Here is a 24053-nt window from a genome sequence, read left to right as displayed (position 1 = left end):
ATAACTATTACCATTAATAATAATAATAATTGTTATTATTTTTATAATTAATAGTGGTTTCTGAAGGATCATGTGACTAAAGACTGAAGTAATCATTACAATCACTGGAATAAATGATTAAATAAAATTATAAACTACTTTTGAACATTATTTTATAGTGCAATAACATTTCACAATTTTACAATTTGTAATTTTGATGAAATAAATGCAGCCTTGGTGAGCAGAAGCTTATTTTGAATCATTTACAAATCACACTGACCCCAAACTTTTGACTGTATAAATAATACACACTGTCATTACATTTTGCTGCTTGAATATGAAATACAATACAATGTGCTTTTTCATATAAACATGCTGTAACATGCTTTGCAAAAAAAAAAAAAAAGTTGTCAACCCTGAGAGGTTTAACTTCTAAACGTTTAGACCCAACGTACACTAAATATTGTCATTTTTTACACAATAAAAGATGCACAATTTTAATGGAGCAACTGATAATGTTTTTAATTTAATAAGAGCAATTATTAATTAATTAGTGTTTATTTACATTAATGATCATTATGATGTGTTCAAAGCGTATTTAAATGAATTAAACTTAAAAAAATTGGATTTCGCAGGATGATAATAGAACTATTACTTTTTGATCGTGTTGTTGACCGTATTTATTAGCAAAATCAGCAGTTTCTGTCTCGGTGACCTCGCAAAAGTACCAGCAATTGCAAGGTGAATTTCCAAATTAACAAACGCAGCCCTATAATTATATTTGTTTTGACAAAATCAGTATTAGGAAGTAAGGTTAGACGACGTGCGCTCGGAGGTTTTTGATGTGGGGAGGTTAGATTTAATCAAGCAGAAGGCAGGAGGCAGGGATGCGGAGCGCAGGACGGCCGTGGACGGGATTTGATCCGTGCAGAAAGCGGCGAAAAATGCGCACGGAGAGAGGCTCGTCTAATTTCAACCTCCCGCTGACCCCGAGTGATCTTACATCTCCGACCCAGAGGACGCATGGAACCCTAGACTTTATCGGTTCTGTGAATTAACGTCAATTGCATCTTGCAAGGATGGCGGGGGATGCCTTTAATGAGAACATACGCTTTTCATTTTGACGACATTCTGCTGGCCAGATCATGAAAGCCAGATTGAGAGAGAGAGTGAGAGAGAGGTTGAGCGCGCGGTGTAATATTCAGTAACGCACCAACAACTTGCTATTTGCACCCCCCCCCCCCCCCTCCGTATGCAGTTTTGGGTTTCTCCCAATTTCAGAAGCAAATCAAGAGATGGTTGTGGGACTAGGGAACAGTGTCAATGCATTTAAGGTCAAAGTCAGCTTTATTGTCAATTCAAAGACATGTACTGTACAAGGTACAGGACATAGAATCGAAATTGCGTTACTCTCAGACACTAGGTGAGGGTAATATGAAGTATTAATAAATACAAAAAATAGAGTTTTAAAAAGAAATTACAATAAATACACTTACACATTTAGTGTAATCTAAAAATATGAATAAAAATAGAAATGGTAAATAATACAATTACACTTGAGGGCATGTGGCGAGGAGTGCAAACCAGAGCTGTGTAGAAAAGTATATAGTGCAAAAAGTGTAGTATAATGCAATGCAAAACAGTATATAGTGCAAAAAGTGCAGTATAATGCAATGCAAAACAGTATATAGTGCAAAAAGTGTAGTATAATGCAATGCAAAACAGTATATAGTGCAAAAAGTGCACTTGGAAGTTTTTGATGTGGTATAGGTTAGATTTAATCCTAAAATTTTAAGTTGACCATTAACAATTAACAATTAATTTTAACTTTCTTTATAATTAACTGATTAAAACGAATTAGCATGACTTGAAAAATAAGCTGAAACAACATATTTTAATCATTTTAATGAATCTAAAAAGCATGTTGTCAAGGTTTTTGGTCATTTAAAATCGACACTGATTTTTTTTCTTATATATTATTCAGTATTTTGCAAATCATTATTTTGTAAGTTCACTTTTAAGAAGAATGGACCTTTATCTTAATTAAATATTTCGACTTTAAAGAGAGTGTTCACCCAGAATTGACTATTCTATTATCATTTACTCACTTCATTCCCTTGTTTCAGACCAGTTTGAGTTTCTTTTCTTCTATTAAACACAAAAGAAGATATTTTTAAGAACGCTGCATGAAAACCAAAAACTATTGACTTCTACAGTACTTTCTGTTCCTACTATGGATGTCAGTGGCTGCTGGTTTCTATAATTTCTTAGAATATTTTGCATTGTGTTGAAGTTTAGAACCACTTGTGTGATGTAATGTTAATTTTCGATGAACTACCCCTTTAATTACTATACCTTTCCCTCCTTCTTGGAAGGAATCTTCTCAAAGGATTTATACTCCCTTAAGGGAGGGGCAACCTGTCAATCATTTCCCAGTTTACAAAACCAAATTCATTTTATTTTCTCGTTTCCAAGAAGCTATTTTTGCATGGGTATAAACCAGAATCCTAAAAATTCAGAACTAAGAACAATTCATTTTCTCCACAGGTAAACAGATTTTTGACAGTAACAGATAAACATTTATGGACAGACCTGTTATGAGCAGCAAGGTCACTAATTTCTTTTAGGTTTTTGATTATCTAATTTCTAAAGTAATGTCTAATTATATATAAAATTCTGACAAAAAAAAAATAGATTGAGAAAATACATTACCCATAAAGCGGTATAAAGAATTGGATCAGAGAGTTGCCAAAAGGGTTAACACCAATATGTTCTCACTCTGTCAATTCAGTTCAAATCAATTCAATTCAATTCCATAATTGTTTTACTGGCAGAACAAATGTTACAAATGTATTGCCAAAGCATTTATAAAGTTTACATAACAAAATGAAATGCATATATAATAAAAAAACTGAATAAACAGAGTAAATAGCTGTGGTAGTAATCAAACAAAAAAGTAAATTAAATTATTCAATATATAATATTTTTATTTAATATATTATATTATAATTATTATTATTATTCAATATATCTCAATATATATCAATATATCAATAAAAGTATAATATTATTTAATATATCGTATTCATATTTGATATATCATATTAATATTTAATATATCATATTATAATTCAATATATCATATAATATTATTTAATATATCATATTATTATTCAATATATCATACACTCTCAGAAATAAAGGTACAGGAGGTGTCACTTGGGGCAGTACCTTTTCAAAAGTTATATATTTGTACTCTAAGAGTCCACAGTGCTACCTCAGATGTGCATTTTAGTGCCCAAATGTACCTAAAAAAGAACCTTTGAGCTACCATTATGGACCTTTCAGGGACAAATATGTATCTTTAGAAAAATACTGCCCCAGTGACAGCTCCTGTACCTTTAATACAAAGAGTGTATTACTATTCAATATATCATAACATTAATATATATCAATAAAAAAAAACAATAATATCAGAAAATCATTTGAATCATAGATTTCTCTCTCTCTCTCTCTCTCTCTCTCACCTTAATTACAGCTGAAATTGTGTCATTATTATCCCCTTTCACTTGTTGGTTTTTATTGAACACAATTTAATTTTTTTTTTGGTTTTTATTCACCTTTTTGTTGGTTTTTATTAGAAACAAAACAAGTTATTTTGAAAAATGTTGAAAGCTGGTAACCATTGAGTTTTGTGGTATTTGTTTTTCCTACTATGACAGCAAATTCACTGCAAAATGGATGACGTATAGTTGTAGACTGAACAAAATTCACGAAAGGGTTCAGAATGGATCTTTTCTTACTTCTCACACACTGTGAAGGGCTATTGCACGTCCTTATTTTGCCAAGTATAATGGGATCCTAGATTGACATCTATGTTGATCCTGGAACATAATTTTTGTTTGAAAATGTAATCCATACCTATTCCCTACCCCTAAACCCAACCATAACTGTAATTTATTCCCAAAATCAGAGGGGAATGTTGGATAACAATCATGTACAAGTGCATAAACCTAACCGTGAGCCTAACATTAATAAAAAATGTAAACGCATCACTCAATTCTGATTGGCTGATTGGAATGCTGTTCCAGGATCAATATAGATGTTAAAAGATGTCATACTTGGTGAAATCAGGTTGGCGAAGTGTTGTTTCTGTTTCAGTTGTACATGTGGTTCATAATTTATCACTCTAACCATAAGGGCTGCACAATCATTTCAGCATAGATATCGCAGTGTGCACATCTGCAATAGTCACATTGCAAAGATTTGCAAAGTAGTTATAAATCTGGATTATAGTTGACCAGGAGCTACAAAATTGTATTAGAATAATGTATTTATACAGAAATTATACAAATGTATATATTTTTTGTCTATGTTTCTATTTTGTCTTCATTCCAAAGCAAAAACAAGATTATTTAACTTGCAGATAATTTAGCTTGTTTTAAGGAAAAACTCTTTGCCTTATTTAATCAGATTTTTAAAACAAAACAGTATTTTTTATTCATCTGAGATTTTTTAGACTAGAAATGAGACAAACAAAAGTTGAGATTTTTTTATTTTTCAATTTATTGAAATATTATTCAATTTCTGCACCAAAAAAAAATAAAAAAATTAAACCGTGAAAGAGCTATTCAACTATTGTAAAACTGCATTTTTATTGCAATATTTATCACATAATAGCATATTAATGTGTCTTACTGTCAACCCAGTAAAACTGAATGATTAAGATTTAAGAGGAACTGGTCGTTTGTACGGTTACACTGAAAAAAATGCCATTGAAGTGCTTTTGAAGTGGCTCACGCTTGAGCAGGATTATGCATAAAATTAATTAAGCATAAATTAAATGCGATTAATTCTGTATTTCTTTTAATACAAAAAAGTCATTTGGAACTTATTTTATAAGTAGTTTACAAGCTTTTTGTATGCATTTCCAATTAAAGAAAATCAACTGATAATTTGAGCCATTTTGTTTTTACACTGCATGTATCGCCCTCGGACATACCAGATTTATGCACACGCTCTCAGAAAAAACACAATGTTTTTGGTACAATGGTACAATGTTGTACCAATAAAGGTACAAACCCTTTTATCAAAGGTACAAATCTTATCCATGAAGGTACCACTACAATGACAAGACACTTTGTACCATACCAGTCTCAAATGTGTTCCTTCAAGAACTATTAAAAGGCATTTTGCTGTATCCAAGATGTGTCAATTTATTTTCAGTAAATATAAAACATCAAGGAAATTTTTAAACTAATTTTTTTTTAAAGTTTACTTTTGTGTAAATGAACATTTTCAATTTGCAATAAAGAATAAAACTACTTTAACATAAATCAAAAGATCTATTTTTTGCTAAACATTTCACAACACGTTTTACAAAAATGTTACAGAAATACATTCTCCCATCTACAATATAAAACTTTTTTTTCTCTAATTTTCACACGATACCTTTGTAATCACCTAAAAGTTAATTTAATTTACTTTAATTGTAAAAAATATAAATAGAATTATGCAAAAGTATTGTAACGAGATATGCACAATGTTTGATTAGCTTTACAATAGTAAAATGTCTGCATGAACACTGCATGCAGGACTTTTGCCAGCTCATGTATGTAGTGGAAAGCAAACGCCAAAAGGTGCGGATATCAGTAATGAAAATGTATTTATCAGAAAATGCTTTCCAAATGTTTATTAAAAATGCCTTAAATGTTTAGTTTACAACACCTACTGTATAGTTTTGTTTTACCAGTTGTTTTGTATCATAGAACTTAATAGTTTTTATGAGTTTCTTTAAACGTATGCTTTTAAAATATAATATATGTTTGAATATGGAAATTACAATCACTTTGCTTTTCCAGTAATATTTATTTTTCATAGATATTGTAATAAAGTATTTGTCCAACACTTACAATTGAAGTCAGAATCATTAGCCCCCTATTGATTTTTTCTTTTTTTTCTTTTTTAAATATTTCCCAAATTATGTTTAATAGAGCAGGGACATTTCCACAGTATGTCTGATAATTTTTTTTTTTGTTCTGGTGAAAGTCTTATTTGTTTTATTTCGGCTAGAATAAAAGAAGTTTTTAATTTTTTAAACACAATTTTAAGGTCAAAACTATTAGCCCCTTTAAGCTATTTTTATTTTCGATAGTCTACAGAACAAACCATCATTATACAATAACTTGCCTAATTACCCTAACCTGCCTAGTTCACCTAATTAACTTAGTTAAGCCTTTAAATGTCACTTTAAGCTGTTTAGAAGTGTCTTGAAAAAAATCTAGTAAAATATTATTTACTGTCATCATGGCAAAGATAAAATAAATCAGTTATTAGAAATTAGTTATTAAAACTATTATGTTTAGAATTATGTTGACAAAAACTTCTCTCCATTAAACAGAAATTGGGGAAAAAATAAATAGGGCTGCTAATAATTCAGAGGGGCTAATAATTCTGACTTCAACTATATGTACTTATTTTATAAGAACAATTGTGTACCTTCATTTTAATTGTACCATAAAATGTACTGAACAGTATCATAAGAGGTCTTTTCTGTACCATATAAGGTACAACTTTTACAAAGGTACAAAACGCTTCCTTAAGGAATGTTTTCATGTACTTTTTCTTTCTGAGTGTGCAGTAAGCATAGGAATTAAAGTCTTCGGTGTGTTTGAATCTTGTTAATTCATAACAGGTGGGATTTGCTTGGAAAATAAACTTAAGTTTGAGTTTGGATTTCAAGAAAATTAAAAAGAAATGAATGATTGGCTGAGTTTCTTACAACAAGTTGCATCCCACACAATTATTGCAAGACATAACCGCAAGTGAAAATAATACGAGAAAATTCAATATTTACATAATGTTCTTCATAATAAATCGTTGTTCTTAGACTGAAATTCTGAAGACAAGAAGTTTTTATTCAGCTTAAAAAGATCGACTGGTGTGCTAAGAAGGTTTTTTGGTTAATTTCAGGTTAGAATTCATGGTTTATTTTTCAGTTTGCTACTTAAAGTTATAGTTTACCCCAAAAAAGAAAATATCCTCTTTGTTTACTTACACATAAATGGTTCTGAACTCTTCTTTCTTTTCCAAAAATCTTCAAAGCAGATTTGCAAAAATAGTAGCTTATAACCCCCCTGTTTGGCAATGAAACTACCATCTTCAGTAAATATTTTAATATATTAGTAATAATGATTAAAGTGAGCAATAAAGTGACGCATCCAATGGCCTCATTTGATGCTATCAGTGGTTGGACATTTGACCAGAAGCCAGAAATTGTTTCTCTGAGGGCAGCTGCATATCCTGGGTCACAAGAGGAGCATCCTGACCCGAGGAAAAGCCTGACCTGTCTTAATTTAATCTGTCCGCCCGCTGCTCTTTGAAGACACGTTGAAGCCTGAGGGCAGAGCTGATCATCTCACTTCTCTGACCTGACCAAACCTTCAGCTTCAGACAAGACAAGCTAACAAAACTAAACCTGTGTTCAACTGACTGAAACACATTATTCCACAGAGAGATCTTCTGAGTAAAAACCTTAGGTTTGGTGTTATTATTTGTGTAATTAATTATTTTATTTTGTGGACTTGTAGATTTTCCATGCAGCAAAATAGTAAATGGTAACAGAAGTATCATGAGACTGTTCTTGCAAAACAAATGCAATTATTAAAATGTTTTTTATTCTGACCTGAGAGTATGAGTTTTTCTTAATGATGAAAGGTAACTGAATTGTGTATAACTTGGTGTGTTTGAATTTGATTGTAAGCTATAAATAATGTTTGAATTAGGCATGGGACGATAACCATTTTCAAGGTATACCGTGGTTTGGAAAAGTCAAGGTTTTAAAACAGCCAAAATTTTCTTTAATACCGTTCCTAAGCTATGTGTAAGATTTTTTAAATTAGGTTTTTTGGACAACATGTCTCCAGCAGAAAAGTTATCCAAAGATGCCGTTTTAAATTGTAAATAAATCTGTGTTTTTGAAACTAAAGAAGTCAATGATTCATTTGAATTATTTAGTCTGACATGTTTACTGCTCCAAAATATAATAATTGTTTCTCAAGATGAAATATATTGTTTAAAAAGCACATATTTTAGAGCAGTAATCACACTACCGTGAAATAGTGAAACCATGATAATTTTATCCAAGGTCAACATACTGTCAGAATCTTATACCAGTCCATGCCTAGTTTGGATAATGTTTAAGGATCCATCACAATACAGATTTTGTGCATTTGGAGATTTTAAATATAGGCTACATGCAACTTAATGTTTAACCCATCTTTTTTTGTTATTTGAATATTGCATTTATACTTGATATTCATTTTTTTCCAGCTATATATCAAAGCCAACCTTGCTGAAAAAAAACAGCATGCTGGTAAGGCTTGATTTGATGCTGATATGCTGGCCTTACTGGTTTTAATGCTAGTCTTGCTGGTCTCAGAGCAGCAAGACCCGCATTAAACCAGTAAGACCAGCATCAAAACATACCTTACCAGCATATGCTGTTTTTTTCAGCAGAGAAATTATAGTCTATTAAACAATAGTGCATTTTTTGACCAAGTAGTCTATGTGTCTATTCTAAAATATAGGCTACCTTGTATAGTTTGGCCAAAAAGTAGCGAAAACGATAATGTGACCTTTATTGTCATATAGATATAGCTCTGATATGGGTTAAACATTTTATCATTTCTATACCTAAAGATTTATAGGCCTAGCTATATCGTCACCTTAGAATTATAAGGTTCTATTTGACATTTCTGTCAAAATTGAGTTATTCACATATTCTTATTAAATGACAGCTTGCTTACATTGTGATTTTTTTTTATTTTAATTTTATTTAAAAAAAACAAAAAAGGTTTTATCTATAAAGTTGAACTCTTGCTTGGCTCTGTAAGGTTCTTTCTGTGAGCCAATCAGCATTTCGATTGCAGGCACTTGGGCCAATCAGCTTTCTTTGTGATTTTGACTGCTTCATTGACAGCAGGAAAGACCAGTAAGAAACACAAAATCAGTGTTGACTAAATAATGCCACACCACACAAAATTGAGAAGAAATCTGAAACTGAAAAGATGTGTGTAAATGTGATGATTTAGAAATATTTTTTGACATTAAAATGAAATGTTGAATTTTACATTGTTGAAATAGAAACGGGTCATAAATATGTAATATATTAAATGTAAACTATTTTTATTTGTGTATATATAGTCAGTGAGACATTATCAGTGTTTATTAAGCACACTTGCTCATTGTTTTCTTTTATAGTCTTTAAATTTGATATTAAGGCTTGAAAAGCAAATACTTTAATTCATTGGACATAATTTAATACATTAAATTCAATAGTTCATATAAAGCATACAATTAAATAAAATTGCCTTATTACATAAAATTAAGCTGCACTGGATAAAATATTTAGCAGCTTTGTATGCTTAAATTGAAGAAGAAAAAACATTAATCATAAACCATTAAATAAATGTTATAGTAAGCAAAATGTAACTTTCTCAAGTATCAACACATTGTCACAACGCCAACTGATTTTTTTTGTGATTGTATTTCTTGATAAGTAGTCTTTTAATTAATGATCTGCCATATATAACTTTAGAATTCTACACCAAAAATGACTTTTTTTTTTTTTTTTTTAGAATTAGAAGGTTCTCTCTTAAGTTTCCCTGTTTGTTTTACCCCAATTTGCAAATGTAAGACAATTTTCATTTACATTTAGAGTACATTTAGGGTCTCTGTCATGTTAATGTATGAAAGAGAACTGTTACACGCATATTGTCTGCTTTAAGGAATGCCAAAACTTTGAAGCTCAATATCTCAAATTAATTTAAAACGCAGATAGATCCTTATACTGTAATTTCAAAGGTGACGAAATGTCAAAAAAGTTATGCTAATAGTAAATTTTGTTGAACAATAAGCTACCACATGTTCTGTCCATCTATCCATGATATATAGCTGTATAAAATCTTTGGGGAAAGTCTTGTAACAGGATACACCAGATGAAGTACGTTATAATGTAGCGATACAGAACATTAAACCTTACTTTGAGCTGCACATGAAGCGAAATTGTTACAGATAATGCCCTCTACTGCCATCTTGTGAACATTTACCCGGATTTACCCAAACACGCGGCGGAACAGCAGAAACTGAAGGTCAGGTAAAACCGATTCATTTTTGAGAAAGGTTTGTTCTGATAGTGGTTGTACTTCAGTGAACACTCGATATTATGGTATATTTTGCTGATGTTTAGTGGGCTGCTTGTAGACTGTGTTTAATAAAACCCGCTGAGAAGAGCTAAATTCAGAAACAATGGAAGTTTAGGCTATTCTTAGATTGTTTTGTAATTTGAGTGTGGTTGTTGGCATGTTAAGAATGTTAATCCGCACTCAGACTCCACGTTTAGGTGTCTGACAAAAGTGTCAGCTAAAACAATTACTGCTTTGCTAACAATGTCAAAAACAAAGTGTAAACATGCAGATGTTGCATTTGTTTGCACCTTGTTTTTGACATTGTTAGCTTTACATTAAATCCGAAAAGCACAGTAATTACAGACTCTGTAACTTAAAAAATAAACACTGTAGTAATTTATAGTAAATACAGTAGGGTGCAATCCTCAACTGGGTGACGCTACTAAGCTTTCTAGGACTGGTTTGTTAAAGCCTGCTACAATACACCACAATACAAACGATGATACAGTATTTATTGCAGTTCATCAGTTGGGTATAGTAATTATAAGTTCTTATTTTGTATGTGATTATTTAGATTAAAAAATAAAAAAAAAAAATACTTTTTTTTGTGAATCAAATAATGCCATATTGTTTACCACAAGTACTACTATACAGTTTAAAACATTAGACATGGGCCAGTATAAGATTCTGACAGTATGATAACCTTGTACACTGTACAAAAATGCAGGGTTCCACACAATTCATTCATGTTGTCCCAACACAAATTGATTAAGTTAACTTAACAATTTTAAAAAATTTAGGTGAATTGGACATAATAAATTTAGTTGTTGTTCCAATGAAATCTCAAGAATTGTGTTGTTTCAGCTCATTTTAAATAAGTAGTTTAAACAAGCAAAAAATATCATTATCAAGGTTTTGCTGTATTTTGATTACTGCTCTAATACACATATTTTTTAAAAATGTCGGGGTAAAAAACAAAAACTTTTTTCCACTTTGTACACTTTTTTTTGTAGAAGCATTTCTTTATTTCAGTATTTAGCTCCAGTATAATGGAGCAGCAAACATGTCAGGCTAAATAATTCAAATAAATCATAGAATAAATATAAACAAAGATTTCGTTACATGTGAACATGGCATGTTATTTTTTTCTGCTGGATATACCATTATCTCAAACAACAACAAAAAAATGTAAAACAAAAAAACAAAAAACACATATATCATAGGCAGGGGCGGATTTAGTGATTTTGGGGCCCTAAGCGATTCCAGCCAAAGGGTCTAAAATGCACCATTTCTACTTTTATTTAATATTTATTTGTATTCCTTTTTTATATTACTTAATCTTCTTTTCGATGTTTATTTTAATGCAATCTCTACATTTTTAATGATAAGCTTTCTTTAAATTAATTTACAATTTTAAATAATACATATTTATGTTTATAAATTTGACTGCTGGACTGCTCCATGATGGATGTTTTATTTTTTAATATCAGTATTACATAACATTACATTCTTATAATAATATTATATTAGATTGTATATTAAATAATATTTAACTGTGCTAAAATTATATTTGTTTTTCTCTCAAAATAAAAAATGACAGAAAACAATGTTATATATTAATTATAGGTTTAATTTATACTTTTAGATATTTATTACTCCCCCCAGAATTCCTAGGTCCCTAAGCAGCTGCTTACCTGGCTTATTGGTTAAATCCGCCCCTGATCATAGGAACGGTAAAACAGAAAATTTTGGTGGTTTTAAAACCTTGACTGTTCCAAACCACCTTGAAAACTGTTATCGTCCCATACTACACTTTACTACAGTAAGGCTCAAAAACACTTCAGTATATTTATGTTGGTTAGACCAGAGGTTTTTCAATAAGCACACTTTTACATTAGATTTTAATCTTAAATCACTAATATTACTATCATTTCCAGCTTACACTAGACAGTTTGGTCACACTATTTAGATGGTTCTTTTTTTTTTTTTTTTTACTTACACTGCATCTACATGTCAACTAATTCTCATTAAATTATAAGTAGACTGTCACGTTGAAGTTAGTGTAAGTTGACATGTAGTTGCTGAGTTTCTTATAGTCAGTTAAATGTCTATTTAAGAAGCAGGTAATAAGCAGAGAATCTACTTCATACTCAAATGGACCATCAAAATAAAGTGTTACCGACATTTTTACCCAGGACCATTTACAAATTTCCTATATTTGTGCAAACAGTAAACAATGTTTTAAAAAATCCTAATCAGCTTATGAATGATAATTGTGACTTCACTGCACTGATCATTGCTGCCAGTTGTAATTCTTGTCAGCGGTGAGCAGAGCACTATCTGGGGTTTTCCCTGTGTAAAATTCCTGCGTCTAGACGTGCTGCACAGCGTGTCAAATGTTTATTGTTTGATGTCTGATGATGCTTTGAATGTGGTAATGTGTCATAATACACTAAACACACCTCAATAGATCCTAACATCGATTGTGTTTAGGAGAGATTTTTGTCTTAAAGTTATCTTTCATTTTCTTTATTCTTTCTTTAATTGACGTTTTGTACATGGTGTTTTTTTCCCTTAATAAATCATAAGTGAAACCTCATTTAAAAAGTGTGTTTTTAAAGTTTTCTAGTACTGTTATATGCTTTGATAGAATGTTGTTTTACATGTACTAAGCTGAAAAGAAAATGAATGAATGTACATTTTCTTACGTGTTTAGCTGTGGACAGTGAGGCATTTAACATGCTACTTGATGTTCCTTCACTGTAAAAAGTGGAAACTTAAACAAATTACTTTGACTTGTCACAATTAAATGAATTAAGTTTGACAAACATAATTTATAACAGTTTAAGTAATAAATGAAGTTAGTTAAGGTGTAACAGGTTTTAGTAATTTGTTCATGGCAATTGTAACTATTGTTCACTATCAATAATGAGCAATACTTGTATTTGCCACAAAACATTGAAGTTTTATTTTTATTTTAACATGGGAAGGGAATTATTTATACTGTAGTAAAAGTATTTTACTGTTATTATTATATTAACAATATTATATTGAATAATTTATACTGTACCAGAGGTGGGACCAAGTCATTGTTTGGCAAGTCACAAGTAAGTCTCAATTCATTGCCCTCAAGTCCCGAGTCAAGTCCCGAGTCAAGACAGGCAAGTCCCGAGTCAAGTCCCAAGTCAAAGGCAACAAGTCTCAAGTCAAGTCCAAAGTCCTACAGTTTGATTTTCGAGTCTTTTCGAGTCATTTTAACAGAAAAATAAAATGTAAACAGATTATGTATGGTTGTAAGATCTGTATTTATTAAACAAACCTTTTTTTATTAAAGAACATTGCTCAGGTATATGAAATTCCAATTGTAATTTTTTGAAAAGTGCTAAACAGTCCTGCGTCTCATCTCCACAGCAAATTGCACAAGAACGAGTTCCACCACAATAGAGTCCATTTTGCCTCACATCACACAGAAATTGCAGGTCTACTGACGTCTAGTTCATTAAGTTTAGTTGTGCTATATTATGTTTTCGGTGATCAACTTGTGATTAACTAAAACTACATAAACAACCTCAATGAGGCAGCAGTAGACCAACAACTCCTGTATGCTGCAAAGTAAAATTGAGTGAACTTGGTATTTTGTCAATTGAATCTCGTGTGTGCTGAAGAGATGGAGATGTAAATCTGTCTAGCAGCAATGTAAAATTGTGGCACATATTCTCAATGAAGTAGGCTACTTCATAAAAACAATAACGTTGTTTTCTTCACATAACAATGAAGAACTTTGCTCTCTACCTTGTGTGATGCTCCTGCACCGATTTCCTCTGTGGACAAAACTGCTTGCGAGCTCTCAAATATACGCTGCTCACGCGCAAATTTTCTCGCTCTCAAATATGCACTGCTCACACACACATTTTCCTGCGCGCTCTCAGAGATTATATACAGAATTTGTGTCTTGTGTTTCCTCTTCCTTTCGTGCTTTTTGATATGATTTATATTGAGGCACTATTTATTAACAATAATCAAAATACTAAAATAGACTTACATATTAAATTTTTTATCTAATAAACCATAACATTTTGGCTGTATGTTTTATGATGAGATATTTCCAGTTACAAACACTTAAAGACACAGAGAATAGATGTTGGATGTAAAGAATGCATTTTGTTTTACAAACATTTATTAAACATCCAAAAGAACATTTAAACAAAAATATAACTAACGCAAGCAGAAATGTAACTGTGATAAAAATAAGGAAAAACTTGATAAGGTATTATAGCCTACTGTACTATTCACTCTTTAAATAAATCTCACTATCAGTCCCATTTTATCATGGCAACTAAAATAAAGTTAACACGTCTCTGCTGTCTTCCACATTATTGATGAGATTGTGGAGGACATTTTCCATGTCATCCTCTTCATTTTGAGGAAAAGCTGTTCCACAGGGCCCCTGAACACATCTATTGGCATGGACAGGGTTTTGAACAGTACTATAGTAAAGTACTTCAATTAATCTGTTGGGGTCATATTATAGTTGCTATGGTAACACAAGTGTAATATAAACAAATTACCCAGTGCTGTAGTTTTTTACAATATATGGTATATTATACTACAATTCACCACACTTTACTGTAGAAAAACTACGATCTGTATTTTATTTTATCAGTTCACTATTCTTAATACTACAGTATGCTGAAGCATTCATTAACAACTTGTAAATAATACTAGGCTAAAACATAGGCAGTATACCTAACTCTCAAAAACACTAGTATTTATTATAGAATTTACCTTAACCTCATAGTTTTTCATGTATTGTTACTAAATAGTGTACCAATATATAAACCATATCATTCTGGAATAATCAAGTTACCAGGAGGATCTCTGGAGAGCAAAAGCAGGAAAGGTTTGAGGCACCAGTGTGGACAAAAGTCAAGCAAATGCAGTGAGATTGAATACGCGTGCGAGAGACCAGCCAATCAGATTGAAGTACGTGCCCACTGGTTAAAGTAATGTTAGAGCCAATCAGATTTTTCTTTCTTTTCATAAAGAACGGGGTTAGAATCCCACTTAGGCACTTGTAAACTATCATTTTAGACTATTTTGTCAAAAATCCCTACTGAAAAAAACAGCTTGAACCAGCCTAGGCTGGTTGGCTGGTTTTAGCTGGTCGACCAGGCTGGTTTTAGAGGGGTTTTGGCCACTTCCAGGCTGGTTTCCAGCCATATCCAGCCTGGTCTTAGCTGGTCAGGCTGGGAGATGACCAGCTAAAACCAGCTTGACCAGCCTAGCCAGGCTGGGAGCCCAGCCAAAACCAGCTATGTCCAGCTTAAACCAGGCTGGTCAAGCTGGTTTTAGCTGGATTTTGCTGGTCAGTTTCCAGCCTGACCAGCTAAGACCAGGCTGGAAATGGCTGGAAACCAGCCTGGAAATTACCAAAACCCCTCTAAAACCAGCCTGGTCGACCAGCTAAAACCAGCTTACCAGCCTAGGCTGGTTTAAGCTGGATTTTTCTGCAGGGATATTGTAATGTTTAACAATTTATTAGAGCCACGAATTATCTAAAACTTGTTTTCATGTTTGAATAGCCAATAAATGTGCTAAATAAATTAAAATAGAAATGCACACAATGAAACAGGTATATAAATTTAAATATTAGTTTAAATACATTCATAGTGGTTTTAAATATCTTTTAATATGTAAAGTAGAGAAGTTGCTATTTAACAAACTGAATAAAACAAGTCTTCGTTTTTAGTTTATTTAAAAACAATTACAAATGGAGTAATTCAACTCACAATTAAATGATCTCATTGAGGGATGGAATAATAAAGGTAAAACTTTAATTGAATGATCAGTCAAGTGTTTCCAAATGAAATCTGTTAAAATAAGAGTCCTACAAAACAGGAACAAAGACACTCATGAAACAAAATGTGATTGTTAATTGTATTTTTTATTAGATGGTTGGTTTTAAGTACTTTAAAAATAGTAGATAAGCCTTAAATATAGAGGGGGAAATACAGAAAAACAAACAAACAGAAATTCAACAATATAGATGCATTACATTACAATCTCACAATACAAATTTAATTAAAACCATATAGAGGACTAAAATATTGCTAAGAGGCATAACATCAACAATAATACAAATACTTTTAAGGTTTTAAATACTAAATAAAATTAATAGTATCAATCCAAAATATGAAAAAGGTAACACTTTACAATAAGGTTGTATTAATTAATTAAGTTTATGTATGTACTAATGTGAACAAACAATGCAGTGAAGTACAGTTACAAATCATTACAGTATTCATTAATTAATGGAAATAAAATTATTGGTTACTCTTGTTTAATCACAGTGCATTAACATTAATGTTAACAAGCATACCTTTAAATTGTAATAATGCAATAGTAAATGTTAAACTATAATTAATAAAGGTTTATAAGTATAGTTCATTATTAGTTCATGTTAGTACATAGATTAACTAAAAAAAACTTATTGCAAAATGTCACCAAAAAATAACAAAACACTTTTTTCACAGTTTTAAGAGCTTTAAAAATAAATTATATATATCTAGTTATTATATATGGCATGTAATTAATGTTACTACTAATTAAATAGTTAGAAAATACTGTCAGAGGATGGGCAAAACACAAAAATAAAACATAATATGCCCATTGACACAAACGATCAAGTGCAAAAACATAAATTACAGCCATGTTCGTTCATTATGTGAAATAAATCACGAGAGGGTAAATTTGGTTTAAAAAAAACTGAAGTTCATTGACTTATGCACAACAGTAAAACAATGCTTTTGCACAACAGTAACACATTGCGAGTAGTAAAGTCTCTTACCTTTGACAGATGTTGTAAATCCGCTGAATAAAACAAAAGAAGCAGATTGCAGATGTGTTTATTTCACTCTCCGAGTCAGAATGAAAATGGCATCTTCAAATTTCCCGCTGGTGCAAAAACACGGAAGTGCGCCACAAAGCGCTAGTGGTCGAAAGTATGCGTGCATGCTCTCTGTCTCACACGCAGAGATCAACATGAATTAGATGCTCCGTGTGGCGTGTCAACATACTTTTTATCTTTGGGCTTTTTATAGAAAGTAGCAAGTCTTTACAAGTCAATAGGCGCAAGTCCAAGTGAAAGTCCAAGTCATTTATGTTCAAGTCCAAGTCGAGTTGCAAGTCTTTTCATATTTTGTCAAGTCGAGTCTGAAGTCATCAAATTCATGACTCGAGTCTGACTCGAGTCCAAGTCACATGACTCGAGTCCACACCTCTGTACTGTACTGTATGTACTGTTCCATTCTTGTTTTCTAAAATAAATTACTAAAACCTGTTACACCTAAAATAACTAACCTAATTTATTACTGAAACCTGTCATAAGTTAAGTTTGTCAAACTTAATTTATTTAATTGTAAAAACTCGAAGTAGTTTGTTTAAGTTTTCACTTTTTACAGTGTTGGAAGATGATGATTAAATGAATAAAATGATCAATCTCCCTAATATGAGCTCAGCAGAGTTTGACTCCACTAAACGCTGGCATAAAAATCATTTATATTGTAATTATATCTTAGGATACACATAAGACATACCCCCAAAAATTCTGAATGTGTGTTTGTGATACTACATTTAAAAACAAATGCAAACATGAAGATCAGAAAGGAGTCTGACTGCAAGAGTAGCCTTCTTATAGTACTCATAAAAATGAACCATGAAAATAAAGATCTTTTTCCATAAGAATATTTCATAGCAGGGAGCGATAGCTCATGCTGTATTTTAAAAGCATCATTTACATAGCTGTTTTTAATACATTGCCGTGTTAAATGATCTGGTGTTATGATCAGTTCCGTTTCTTGTTGATTTGTAGCACTCGTACGCTGCAGTTGTCACATCCCTGCCTCTTCACCAGCTGGAGAATAGACTAAACACACAGGGAAACATATAGATATGATACATAGTGAATATCTTGACCAAATCGGTTTGATCAAAAGTCAAATATATTAAAATACATTAAGTTTTTTAGTACAGCTCTAATACAAACCAGAGTAATGAAAGCTGTATTTAAGAATCACTTACAGTCTGCACAGCCTTCATCGCCGTCTCTTCGTTTTCTGTAGAGTGAATATGCACTTGGATGAAGGCTCTGATATTTTCTGAAAAGTAAAAAAAAAATGCATAATGTATTTATTCAAAGAAATTTAGTCTATTTGATTATAATCTACTGAAATTACAATTTTTTATTAAAATGTATGTTGATTTATGCTTTTATTTCCTTTTAGCAATTTGAGTTGTTAAATATTGGTCAAATGTACCTTTTTGGGATGTTGATGATGATGATGATGATGAAGTATTTTGAATTGATGTTGGAAAGGATGTTAAGGATGTTGAAGATGTTGGTGAGATTGATGATGAAGATAAAGGGGGTGAAGATTGTGGTGATGATGATGAGGTTGTAAATGATGTTGAGGACATCAGTGGTGGTGAAGTTGGTGGTGATGAGGTTGTAAATGATGTTGAAGATGGCGCTGAGGTTAATGGTGGTAAAGGTGGAGAAGTTGGTGATGATGTTGGTAAAGATGGTGATTGTGATGATGATGATGAGGTTGGGAATGATGTTGAGGACATTGGTGGTGATGAGGTTGTAAATGATGTTGAAGATGGCGCTGAGGTTGATGATGGTAAAGGTGGAGAAGTTGGTGATGATGTTGGTAAAGATGGAGATGGTGGTGTTGAGGTTGATGATGATGAAGGTGGTGGTGAGGTTGATGGAGGTAAAGGCGGAGATGTTGATAATGATGTTGAAAAAAATTGTGATTGTGATGATGATGATGAGGAGGTTGGGAATGATGTTGAGGACATCTGTAGTGGTGAAGTTGGTGGTGATGAGGTTGTAAATGATGTTGAAGATGGCGTTGAGGTTGATGGTGGTAAAGGTGGAGAAGTTGGTGATGATGTTGGTAAAGATGGTGATTGTGATGATGATGATGATGATGGTGAGGTTGGGAATGATGTTGAGGACATCGGTGGTGGTGAAGTTGGTAGTGATGAGGTTGTATATGATGTTGAAGATGGCGCTGAGGTTGATGGTAGTAAAGGTGGAGAAGTTGATGATGATGTTGGTGAAGATGGTGATGGTAATGATGAGGTTGTAAATGATGCTTTGGTTGATGATGAAGGTGGTGGTGATGATGAGGTTGGAAATAATGTTGAAGACGTTGAAGATGGTGGTGAGGTAGGTGGTGGTAATGGCGGAGATGTTGATGATGATGATGTTGGTAAAAATGGTGATTGTGATGATGATGAGGTTGGGAATGATGTTGAGGACATCGGTGGTGGTGAAGTTGGTGGTGATGAGGTTGTAAATGATGCTTTGGTTGATGATGATGAAGGTGGTGATGATGAGGTTGGAAATAATGTTGAAGACGTTGAAGATAGTGGTGAGGTTGGTGGTGGTAAAGGCGGAGATGTTGATGATGATGTTGGTAAAAATGGTGATTGTGATGATGATGATGAGGTTGGGAATGATGCTGAAGATGATGGTGATGAGGATAAAGGTGGTGAAGAAGATTGTGGTGTTGATAAGGTTGGAAATGATGTTGACGACATTGAAGATGGTGGTGGTAAAGGTTGAGAAGTTGGTGATGGTGGTGATGAGCTTGTAAATGATGCTGAGGATGCTGAAGTTGATGGTGAGGTTGAGGATGAAGGTGGTGATGATGAGGATGGTGGTGATGAATTTGCTGAAAGTAATGTTGTAGATGGTGGTGAGGTTGGTGGTGGTAAAGGCAAAGAAGTCGGTGATGATGTTAGTAAAGATGGTGATGGTGAAGAGTTTGTAAATGATACTGAAGTTAGTGGTGAGGTTGATGGTGATGAAGGTGGTGAGGTTGGTGGTAGTATAGGTGGAGAAGTTGGTGATGTTGGTAAAAATGGTGATGAGGTTGTAAATGAAGTTGATGATGATGGTGGTAATGATGAGGTTGGAAATAATGTTGAAGATGGTGGTGAGGTTGGTGGTAGTAAAGGTGTAGACAATGGAGATGATGTTGGTAAAAATGGTGATTGAGATGATGATGATGATGTGGTTGGAAATGATGTTGAGGATGCTGAAGATGATGGTAAGGTTGATGAGAATAAAGTTGGTGTAGATTGAGGTGTTGATGAGGTTGAAAATAATGTTGAGGACGTTGAAGATGGTGTTGAGGTTGGTGGTGGTGTTCGTACATATAATGAAGGTGGTGAGGTTGGTGGTGGTAAAGGTGGAGAAGTTGGTGATAATGTTGGTAAAAATGGCGATGATGCTGAAGTTATTGGTGAGGTAGATGTTGATGAAGGTGGTGGTGAGGATGAGGTTGGAAATGATGTTGAGAATGCTAAAGATGGTGGTGAAGTTGGTGGTAAGAAAGGTGATGACGTTGGTAAAAATGGTGATTGTGATGATGATGAGGTTAGGATTGATGTTGAGGATGCTGGAGATGATGGTGAGGTTGATGAAGGTGGGGAAGTTGGTGATGATGAGGTTGCAAATAATATTGAGGATGCTGAAGGCTGTGGTGAGGTTGATGATGGAAGTGGTGAAGTTGGTGGTGTTATTGATGAAGATGGTAGTGAAGTTGGAAAAGATGTTTCTGAAGAAGGTCCTAAGGTTGATTGTGAGGAATCTGAAAAATATAAGCAGGTATTAATTTATGGTAAGTTAGGTCAGGTGAATACAATAATAAAAGAATACACAAAAGGCTGTAGTTTGTAATTTTTTCTTCATCTGCTTCAGATGTGCTAAAACTAATGAAATTAAAACATTTCTGATAAATGTTTTTACTTTTATTTTAAGACGATTTTAGCAAAAATGAATATTTGATTGTTAAATACTCACTCATGTCATTCCAATCCCATGAGAGTTTTGTTCATCTTCACAAAAACATAACAAATTATATTAAAATGATATTTTAGATGAAATCCAAGATTTTTCTCCTCCCTAGACAACTGTGGTCCAGAGATGGTCCAGAAAAGGAACTGAAGATTGTCAAAGCAAGATTTCAGTGGTTCGACTGTAATCATATGAAGCTCCAAAAACATTTGTTGTCCACAAAAACTGTAAATATGACTCTATTTACCTATATCTCCACCCAAATCCCCACCCAAAGTTTTTAGTTTTTTGAGCACACAAAAGTGTTCTTATAGGTTTGTATGATTACAATTGGAAGTCACATGTGTTATTCTGACAATGAAATATTTAGTCCTTTACTGAACTTTGAATTTCTCTGGACCATTTCTGTCTATGAAGGATTAGAAAGCTCTTGGATTTCTACTAAAATATGTTCATTTGTGTCCCAAAGATGAACAAAAGGGTGAGTAATTGATAAGAGAATTTTCTTGGGGTGAACTAACTAACTATTGTTGATATTCTTTATTTATGCTTTTAGATTAAATTATGGGATCTTGATCTTTCTTCCGAAAACTTTTAACCTTTAAAAGTTAAAACAAGTTAGGTTTATTACTGTTTTTAATAGTTTAAAAGTGTTGTATTGTCTTTGTTTGTGTTGTTCTGTATTTTACGCTACAGAAACCCTGTATTAAACTGCCAGTACATTCCTTTTATTTTACAGACTTAACTCTCTATATGTTATTTCTTATATTATTTCAAATTATTAAAATGTCAAAAAAGTCACTTTGTTAAACTGTAGAGTTGAATTCTCAACAAGAAAAGTCTACAGAGCATAGATCAACATCCCATAATGAAAATGTAAATGTAGCAATGTAAATAAGCAGAAATCACTTGTGAATCTCAAAATAGGGAAACAATTTTTTACAGTGTAGTTGGCATCATTATCTTAATTTTCTCAAGTTGTTTGAGACGATGTTTAGGTTCTGTCAAGGAGAAAATATGACTTTTTAGTATTTTTTTTTTTTAAATACAAAATATTCAGACTTTTCCCTAAGTTAGAAAAGAACAAAAAGGCTGAGAAGAAAATTTAAATTTTATTGTGATGTGTTTACATTTACTATTATAAATCTTTTTTTTTTTTTTTAAAAATTAGTTACAAATGTGAAATATTAGTACGTTAAGGCAATTTTGAGCTGATTACAGTAGATGTTTGTAATATGTAGAGCCTATTAGTCTTACTCTGTTTGCATGTCTGATTGTAGTCACCACAGCAGTCCTTGGATATGATGCAGAACTCATCACAAAAACACTCTCGGCGACATTGATCATTTCGTCCAGTACAGCAGAGCACTGGAAGACCTGAACACTGGGCTGAAAGTTAAGAGACATTCACAAATTCTTTTTGTTATGTTACTGCTATAATGCTATACAAGCACATTACTCCTTCCAGTCATAAAATGTATATTCAGAGTCAAAATTCAGCGGAAGAAATGCAACATGACCAAAGAACGAATATTAATGAAAAGAATCTGTAGTGCTTACAGTATAACTTTTTTTGTTTGTTTGATAACTCTTTTCAAGTTGTTTTTATTTTTATTCAAACACAACATATCAACCCGATAGCCTTTTTTGCATTTCATTTCTAAAAGTTTTTTTTTCAATTTTTTTTTATAAATAAATGCACTTGTTATTAAGCTTAAACAATCATTTATACATAATTTAACACTTCCATTAAAACAATTGTAAACTTTTAATATTGTGGTTTTGTGACTAAACATATTACAAGTGTTAAGATGCTTTAAATATCGTCAATGCTTTCTCTCCCTAATAAACATTAGTCTAAAAAAATTGCCCTTAATTATTAGCTTGTTCAGCTGAAGGTGACTTTATATCTTTATCATTTTTAATATGTAACATATTTTTGAAAAAACTTCATATTAAGCGTCTTACCTGAGACCCGGTTCCTTCCATTTTGGGACAGGAAAAATAAAAGAATCCATGCGTAAGCTCTTGAGACCTTCATTTTAGTCTAGCTAAATTCATACAAAGGGGTTATGTGTGATTTGTAAATCATTAGATTCAATCCCAGTCAAACATTATTTCCTTGTGCTGCTGGATTAAATGTGTGACGAGCATTTGTAAATTTTTCCACATGCACTGCATTCTTTTTTTAGCTTGTTTCCTCTTACCTGGAACCTGACACACATTCCGATATGACACTGCACAACAAAGTGGAAACTTGTGCTCCTCTGATAAAAATCATTACATGGAATTGTGCTTTTGTGTTATGTTAATAGCAGATGAGAAGATAAAGCAGAGATTTATTATATAATTTCTAGCTGAGAATAACTGTGTAATGAAGTATATTGTTCACAAAATGTGATTCACTTATAACATTTTGCTGCTTACTATTTGCAGTTTTAATAATAAAAATAATAATAGCTATTCATTCATTTTCTTTTCACCTTAGTCCCTTTATTAATCAGGGGTGGCCACAGCAAAATGAACCACCTACTTATCCTGCATATGTTTTACGCAGAGAACGCCTTTCCAGCTGCAACCTAACACTGGGAAACACTCATACATTCTTGCAACCACACACATACACTACGGCCAATTTAGTTTATTCAATTCAAATATAGTGCATGTCTTTGGACTGTGGGGGAAACTGGAGCACCCGGGGCTCGAACCAGCGACCTTCTTGCTGTGAGGCGATCATGCTACCGACTATGCCACTGTAATGCCCATATAATTATAATTAATAAAAAATAAAAGAGATTATATCTCCCCTGTCCTTGCCTCAGTGCACTGGCTTCTGATAAAATTTAGAGTTAATTTTAAGATCTTTTTTTTTTTTCACATATACTGTAAAATTGCTAAAAGGAAATATACTGTAAAGCATCGCACAACTCTGTCCTGGTGTACATATGTGCACTGATTAGGCCATACACAGCTTGTAGGCCATTAAGATCCTATGATTAGTTCCTTTTGTTTGTCCC

At 32.5% G+C, this 24053-nt stretch overlaps 1 protein-coding gene across 1 annotated transcript; it reads right to left on the bottom strand.

Moving 5' to 3' along the window:
- Window positions 1-17055: 17055 nt before the first annotated feature.
- Window positions 17056-23170, bottom strand: LOC141378797 (uncharacterized). Its single transcript, XM_073930212.1, has 5 exons — window positions 23005-23170; window positions 22294-22425; window positions 18482-20830; window positions 18246-18322; window positions 17056-18090 (listed from the first exon to the last, which is right to left on the bottom strand). Exons 2-5 carry the CDS (start codon window positions 22302-22304, stop codon window positions 18056-18058), a joined length of 2472 nt encoding a protein of 823 aa, XP_073786313.1. The 5' UTR covers window positions 22305-22425; window positions 23005-23170; the 3' UTR covers window positions 17056-18055.
- Window positions 23171-24053: the final 883 nt, after the last annotated feature.

The sequence above is a fragment of the Danio rerio genome, chromosome 2 (assembly GCF_049306965.1).
Source record: "Danio rerio strain Tuebingen ecotype United States chromosome 2, GRCz12tu, whole genome shotgun sequence".
NCBI classification, from domain to species: Eukaryota; Metazoa; Chordata; class Actinopteri; order Cypriniformes; family Danionidae; genus Danio; species Danio rerio.
Note: the sequence above shows the minus strand (reverse complement) of the source record. Positions and strands in the feature narration are given on the sequence as shown.